This window comes from Callospermophilus lateralis, chromosome 5, assembly GCF_048772815.1.
Source record: "Callospermophilus lateralis isolate mCalLat2 chromosome 5, mCalLat2.hap1, whole genome shotgun sequence".
Lineage (NCBI taxonomy): Eukaryota > Metazoa > Chordata > Mammalia > Rodentia > Sciuridae > Callospermophilus > Callospermophilus lateralis.
Genome location: NC_135309.1, coordinates 85670480 through 85679176, shown reverse-complemented (window position 1 = coordinate 85679176; position 8697 = coordinate 85670480). Strand labels below are relative to the sequence as shown.

General features: G+C 31.1%; 1 protein-coding gene across 1 annotated transcript in view; it reads right to left on the bottom strand.

The window, feature by feature from the left end:
• Positions 1-982: 982 nt before the first annotated feature.
• St8sia4 (ST8 alpha-N-acetyl-neuraminide alpha-2,8-sialyltransferase 4) overlaps positions 983-8697 on the bottom strand; it is a 95117-nt gene continuing 87402 nt past the window's right edge. The window contains exon 5 of the mRNA XM_076856973.2: positions 983-5470. Coding sequence (XP_076713088.1) covers positions 5188-5470 — 283 coding nt within the window. The 3' untranslated portion in view covers positions 983-5187. The remainder of the gene's footprint in view (positions 5471-8697) is intronic.

Genomic DNA, 8697 nt, shown 5'->3' with positions numbered 1-8697 from the left:
GGGCACTTTCCCACTCAGCTATATCCCCTTCCTTATTCCTTTTTATTTATTTATTTATTTTGAAACAGGCTCTTGTTAAATTGCTGAGGCTGGCTTTGAACTTGTGATACTCTTGCCTCATTCTTTCAAGTAGCTGGGATTACAAACATGTGCCAGCATACTTGGCTTAACATTGCCTTTTTAAAAAATAGCTGAAAGTCACCATAACTCACCAAAATCCTGAAAGATGCTCTGTAATATCAGAAAATGGAGTTCTACATGATGAGATACGATTATACTCCAAGAACAGAGAGGAACAATCCACTGTTTATGGATCTTTGAAGGTAAAATATAATAACACAAGTATAAAAATAGCATCTTTGCTAATTTTTCTTTGTTAACAGTTACTTATTGGTCTTCAGCAAATTTCAAAATCACAGAATACTGAAAGAGACCTCATGAATTTATAGTTAAAATTTTCTTTAGAAAATAGTGTAGTAAATGAAAACATGGATTAGCACATATGAAAAGTCATGAAAGAAAGTTTAAGTATATAGTCTTTCAAAATCATCCCCTGGAAGGCCACCTGCAAAGAATAGCAATTTGCAGATGAAATCACAAGTCAAGAGGCAGTCCTTGAATATATATGTATAAGGAGTTATTGTCCTCTTCAGCCCTAAAGCTGAAATGACTCAGTTACTTTAGTCAGTGGGACTATAATTTGGATATAAATGACCATCATCTCTGTAATGCTCCTCCAAAAACCAAAACCAAAATGTACTATACAATAAATTGTTAATGATTTTCTCATGTTCTTTTTCTACTGATCTTATTCATATTTCTATGCACACACTTTGAAATAAAATGGTTAGCCTAATTTTCAATGACTGTGGCTAAAGGGAAAGGAAGACAAAAACATCAATAAAAAATTACTAAACTGACCACCCAATATTGACATATTAAGTAGAACCAAGGTCTTTGATATAAAAGCAAGAGAAAAAAATTGAAAAAAGGAATTTAATTTATTTTACAATTTTACAAATGATGAAACAATAATACCCAGTTGCTATACACAAACGATAGGGAAACATTGTTTAACAGAATGAACCTGACAGAAAAAAACCTCATCTCTTAATTCCACAAATAAATGATATAAGAAATTCTCAGTAGCAATTATCCTGTGCAGCAATACTATCTCTGTAAACTGACTTTTTTCCTGCTATATACATTTGAAACACTTGTGCTTTTGCCTACACAAAGAAACAATATTTATTAAAAGGTGCTACTTAAATGAGACACGCAAGGCCTGGAGTCACAATCTGAAAACTGCAATTCAAATACACTGCCAGCTTGAAGACTTTTATTTTTTTTTCATTTAAAAAAAAAATGTGGACATACTAGTCCCTTATTTTAACTCTAAGTATGAACATAGAATTCAGTTTTAAAGTAGGTCTCTCTTAAAGCAGTTTAGTCACTGAAGTTTCAAAAGAACTTCTTTATTCCCAAGTGGTCTAATATCTCCAGGGTAGTTCACAGTGCAGACCCTGAAGATGTTAACATAACACAAATCTAGTGTGTACATTTTACAGACTCAGTGTGTATACACACGGATACACATATATAACATTGTATATATGTTACACACATGTCTATTTGTACTATATAGATATATCTATAGCACATATATAATAAAATATCTATTTCTAGGTGGGCTTTATTTGGATTTTTTAAAAAATCAAATACAAACAACAACCCTCACTCATTTTTTTAAAACATTGGTATATTAATAATGTTTGATGGGGAAACTTCCAAACTTGAAGAGATAACAACTGACTATACATAACTCTTCCCACACCCTTTCCACAATTACAGATAGTCCTTATAATAACCACATAAAAACAATTCTTTTATGAACCAAATACAACATTATGTGCATTATGACTAACTGGCTCAATTAGAAATAAATTACTTTGTTCACCCTTTTCCTGTGTAATAGCTTAGTAACTAGTCGGTATGTACACTACCCCTAGCATTATTTAAATTAATCACTTCTATAAGCATATATGTAGAAATTCCCATTAATAATTGATATACAATTCATATGATATACAATACATGAAGACATTTGAATGCCCAGCACCTTCTTTCAGTTAGGAAAACTTCCACAGTAGTTTCATCAGTCTTGTGGGCTGAATCATTTAGATTTGCCCAGAAAATCTGTTACTGACTCACTTTTTTTTTCAGCAATATAACATTAACCATAGAACAGGCTGGGTAATAATGATGCAATGTTTCCATGGCCTATTCATGTTAACAGCACAGTAACATTATGTTACCTAAACAGGAATATTTCACAATCAGCTGCCTGAGCATTGCCAGGTACATGGTTAAATCATGAAAAATAAGTAAAAAAAAAAAAAAAAAAGAAAAATTAAAGCTGTAAGTGTAAGACAGTTTCAAAAGAAAGAAAAACCCCTGTATTTCAAGTATGTATTTATAATTTGATTTTGCTCTGATCCCATTTGCCCCCTTGTTGGTTAAATTTCAACTCTTTGTTAGTCTTGCTGTTAGCCTTCAATGATTTCCTTGCCCTATCCTTATAAGAAGGCCACAGTAGATATCGAAGGGGGAAGACAGATGGATAGGTATATACAATAGGGAATGAAATAGACTTGTACAGTTGCCTTATTTGAACACTGAATACCTTAATTGAATTCATTCTTGAGTATTGAAAGTTCCCTGAGATGAACAAAAATAGTCTCAGTCAATACTGAAGCCCTTTTTTTATGCTGAACATTTTCAGAACTGGGCAAGTATTTAGAGAACAGAAAGTGTAGGATAATAAAGCAGAGCGAAGAAGCTAAAAAGGCACTACCCAATACATCTATGAGATAAACATCAATGCACAGAAACAGTGAATGGCTGACATGTGTTTGCTGTGGCCTTAAAATTGTTTAAGTACATTTGTTGAAAATGCAGTAAAAATGGCAAGGTACCTTGCTGTTGCTTTTTAAGACAAACTTTGAATGAATATCAAGTTGGAAGATTTACTTGTGACTTCTACATTTCTACTGAATTCAAGATAAAGGCTACTGTAACAATTTATTATGAGAAAATAGTCCAAACTGAGATACAATTTTACTTTTCATTTATTAAATAAATCATACTTTATGAAAAGATTCTACTTTTCATGTTAGATAAATCGACTTTTCAAGTTTACCTTCAAAGCATATGCAATTTTTAAAAAATTTTCAATAGATAAGAGGTTTAATGATAAAAGTACATTAAAGTTCTATTCATTTTTAGCTATGAATCTCCCATATGTATTCCATTTTGCTTTCTTAGGGACACAAGAATCCTAGGAAAATATAGTCTTCTGTATCCCAATGTTCTACCTTATTTTTTAAAATAATAGTACATATCATTAAAAATACTAAAAATCATACTATTCTGAATATCTATACTGTGATAACATGAATATACATATATATTTGTGTGTATATATATATATATTATTCATGCTTTTATTAATCTCTCACATTGCCTTCTCTAAGAAAGAAACAAAACAAACCTATTCCTCATGCTATTTCTTCTTTCCTCAGACACCTTCCCCAAGAAACAAGAAGTCATGTAAGTTGGTTCATGCCAAAGAAGAAGTGAGAAAAAAGTGCTTCTGCTTTCTGAAGAAACAATTTACCATCAGAATTATCTACTGGTGCAGTATAAATTATAAGAAAACTAACTTACTGACCCATTTTGTTATATTTTATACTTTTTAAAAAATTACCTTATGAAAAACTTTAGTTTCTTTAAAAACACATTTAGGGGTAATGTGATTAAATTTACAGAAAATTATTGGTCAATTGAATTCACTTTTAAGTACATAACACTGACACAGTTTCATTGTTAAACCTCTTAACATTAATCATCTCTGATATTAATCATGATATTTTTGCACTAAGAATGATACAAAGAGCATAACAATCTTTGCCTTTGAATCACAGGGGAATATTAAACAACTAGAAGTCACATTTCTGCTATATCAAACTTTATTCTAAACATATACTTTTATTATATTTTTTTTTATTTTCTTGCTTACTCTTTATGCCCCTCTTTATTCTAAAGAGCAAAATGTTTCCACAGAATTATTATGAAATGAAGAGAATATGGAAGATTTCCCTCCAATAAAAATAAAATTTGACTTTGGAAATTTAAAAATATTTAGAAACAACTTTCACGTTAATAGCATAATACTATATTCATTTTAATAATGTATTACTTTCATGAGAGGAGAATGGTATGTTGTGTAGAAAAATGAGTATAATCTTTGGTACCTAAAGTGCTTTTTTTTTTCCTGTTAATTTTCCCATTTTAGATGATCTGGAACGTCTTTCCTTTAAAATGGTCCACTTTTACTAAGTGGTACAGTTTAGCTGGTACCTTCTACACCACTGGAAATTAATCTGGAGGTTTAGAGTTGTGCAAAACAAAACTTAAAAATAGAAACAGTGTGATTGTTTTTGAAAATTATGAGAACTTTAGTAATGATTATTTGACATTTATTTTTCTCATTCATTTGTATTTCCTATTTCTTTATCTCAGAAAAGATTTCTGAGCATCGCAGTATCTAAATCAAAAGAGACTTCAGAAGACATCCCCCCCACCCCCCAAAAAATTAAAAAACACAAACAAAAACATAACATTCATGATCAGACTCAGAGTCCTGACTGAAGGCATTTACTTGAGTTGTCTAATCTTATGGATTTCACTGCTCAAATTGTTTCATCTTTATTTCTGCTGATAAGGATGATTTAATTTCCCGAGGACTGAGTTGTGTTCCTGGGTTCCTCTTCTCATGTGCTTTGCTTTGCAGCGGCAGCCCAAAATTAACGAACATATTTGCTTTGCTAATTAATGACAAATGCATTGTTTGATCTTGTAAACACTACTGATTATACATTCAAACTGTATTCTTAGTGGAAGTGGCACTTACTAGGACCCTTGAAGTCAAAATATTTAATTTTTAGAGCACTTTGCAGGTATTTCATCAGCTGGTAGTGGATTTCACATGAGCTTCCTTTATCAACCTTTCAGTTAATTGGTGAATGCTGAAACCCAGCCTTGTTTTGGATCCTGTTTTCAAATCTTCAGAAGCATCTTCAGAACAGAAGTGCATATTCGGTTTGTTTGTATGTTTTAAAATGTGCTTTATTGCTTTATACACTTTCCTGTTGTCAATTTTAGAGCTCCTCTATTATGTAGCACATTTAACGTTTTGAATTCTAATGGCATTCTGTGAGGACTTGCATTGGAAAAGTACCTATATTTTAAGTCATCATAGTAATGATATTTGACAGCTTTTCCATTTAAATCCTTAGGGAACGGCCAGAATCCATACAGGTGAATTTCATCACAGAATCTTGTGGCGAGTGTATACATGAGCAGACCTGTGCTGGGTCTTTTGATGGGAACTTTGTTTGTTAGCCAGTAACTGGAAGAAAAAAAGAAACAATAGAAGAGTTTAGAGAGACAGGCAACATATTCTCAAGCAAGTACTTTCTATATAGAAAATTTTAAAAGCCCCTCATTTACCAATATTTTGAATGATTACTGAAAAAATGTAGCATTTATGTATTTAGAAACTTATACTTTTATTCTATGGTTTCTTTATTTTCTTGCTTATTCTTGATGCCCCTCTTCTAGCTAGAGAACCTAAAATCTAGGTAACTATTATTCTAGAATACCACATTCAAAAGGAACTACTAGAAAACAATATACTGAATAGAATTTTGTCAGAAAAGGTTAAATATTGCTGGGAATATGCACGATTTTTGGATAGAGAATTATCCTTTTAGGAAAAATAATTTGAAACAATCACCTATAGATTTCAAAATATTTAAAAATCCAATCAAATAAATACTTTATCTGCACTATGCCAACTGATTTTTTCAACTCTAATTATAAAAATCATACTTCAGTAAAGCATACTAAAGCAAATTAAAAGTATTTTCTTAATGGAAGTAAGAATATAAAAAAAAACACAAATAAAATATAGTAGTAGAATCACTGATAAATACCACTTAGGCAGTTTAACATCTTGTAAGTGTAAAGGTAGGTAAAATGTATTTCAATATTGATAAATATTTTATAGTACCAACTTTTGGAGGCAAAGTATTCATAATATTCATATCCGTCACTGATACCAAACTTTATTGGCCTTAAAAACATGCAAACTCTCAAATTAATCAGTACTTCTGGAAGGCAGGGAGTTTCCAGTATTTCTTGGTATATTCATTTTCTTAAAGACAGTGTCTACTGTGAAAACAGCTGAAAGGGGAAGAGTGTGGGTTTTCTCTTAATTCAAAAGTTGACTACTTATACATACAACAAACAATAAACAATTTGTTTGTTAAATTTTTGTTTTCACTATTGTGTCTTAAGTGGGGAAATATATATCCTACATACAAATGTAAGTGGAAGAATACATTAGATCCTGGTAATTGTTATATTTCATATACTTGACTTTGATTTCACAGAATATTCTTTCTCTGGTTTTAAAACAATTCTTAAGGGCTGGGGTATAGCTCAGTGGTAGAGTGCCTGTCTTACAGGTGTGAGGCCCTGGGTTCAATTCTCAGCACTACATAAAAACAAATAAATCGATCCATAGATAAATATATCATGTTTATCTACAGCTTAAAAAATTCTTATGAAGCTTACAAGAGAAATCAAATATATCTTGAGTATTAAATAAGAACAATTTTGAAATGTTATTTTACACCAATTTTTTTTTTATAAAAAAAAAAAAGTAAAGTACTTTCAAACTTTACCAGAAACATCCCAAACAGAGAAAACATGTTATTATGATACTTTGTTTTATCACCCCTTATATTCCAGCCAGGATTGAACTTATATGTTTTATATATTTTTTCTCTTTTGAGAATGCAGTGGGCTAAATATTTTGAGCTCTGAAAAATTTATTATGAACATTTTTTATCACAAAATTGTTTTGAGAAAGTCTGTTCTCAGTAAAGATTTATAAGAAATGTTTAGAGAGGAACAACTGAAAATTTTCTTATCTAAAGGTAGCTGAGTAAACAAAGTATATTATATGTTGAAGGTTAAATGAATGAAGAACTCACAGACAGAAATTCCATGCAAGGAGCATAGTTAAAGTCTAGTTTGAAGATTTTGAAGAAACCAATGTGGTCAGAAGATCCTCTGGCACTAAAATGTTGGTGTTCTTAACATGAAATCGTTATAGAAAAGTTTTACCAGTGATTTGTGTATGGTTACAAATGTCCAGTGATGAAGTTGGTTAGTTAAAAAATGTATCCATTTTTAAATTTGTAAGGTAAGCTAAGTCATTTCAAATGCACAAAATAAAATTGATTATTACCATCATGGAATGTCAATGTTGGAGATAATCTGCAGTATTATAATTATGCTAAATTATTTCCAAGGGGGAAAAAAACTATTAGCAGGAAATAACATGGTGCCTTATTATTTGTATGGAACTGTAAGGTCTTATTATTATTAGATTCTTTCCATTTCTTAATTGTGGAAATTTCCTAGAAGTCTTTGTAACTGTGGATGGATATTGACAAACACCAAAGCAACTTTTATGTGGAATACAAGATGGTAACTACAATGTCAGACAGAAATATTCAAGGCAAAGTATCCATTTAAATTCTTCACACCAGTGTCAGAAATGTGCAATCACTCAGCCTTTTTCGATCCATGGCATCTCATGAGATATCACAATCAGAAAGCCAGAAAAGTGTCTTGAAAATGAAACTCTGGTGGCAAAGCACACTATTTTAAAATAACAAGTAGAGGGGCTTTATAAACTTGGAGTATTGTTCCAAATATATTGATCTGTACATTTATTACAGGAGATTATTAATTTAGCTTTAGACACACTAACATAAGAAGAAAGCGAATTTTATGATGCTTGGCTTACAGCACTTTGTATAATTCCAATGTAAATCACTAATTCAGTACAATGTGTTCTAGTTTTAATCTCAATTTTATATCTTTTACATGGTTTAAAATTTAGAAATATTTCAGCAAATAATGTAGCCATATATGTATTTATGTTATGTAAATTGGTTTTGGAACTATTAAAACAATGTAGGTTCCCTGTGGATAATTTAAAGAAGAAATGTATGAAGAAGAAAATACAAATATGATACAACTACTTAGAGATAATTGCTGCTACAGCATCTCTGTCATTTCACTTCTTCAGCTGATTTGAATCTTACTATGTGTTTTAGTCATTCACAGATATATACAGGATGTTTTTCCATCAACTAGGTTGTTTTATTTCTGCTATTATTGCCTTCCTTTTCCTTCTCACTTTTTCCCTGCCCCTTCTTTTCTTCTTTCTTCTTTCCTTCCTTTGTTCCCTCCCTTCTTTTCTTTTGCTTTATTATTATAATAGTCTCTCCTGATGGATGAAACCAATTTGCTTTGAATTCTGTGTGTAAATAGATCACTTATTACTTTTTTAAAAATGTGATATCCTCCATAGATCTTATTATTCCCAGCATGGAATCTCTGTGCTTGCTAAACCAGATGTCTTATCTACTCTTCCTCCAATGTGATAATCCCAGCTCGTACTTCAAACAAACTCAAAACTTGGAATGCCTCTACCTACCAGATCACTGTTTATGGTCAGAAAACATGGGTTTGGATCTCTTCTGTGATGGTTATTGG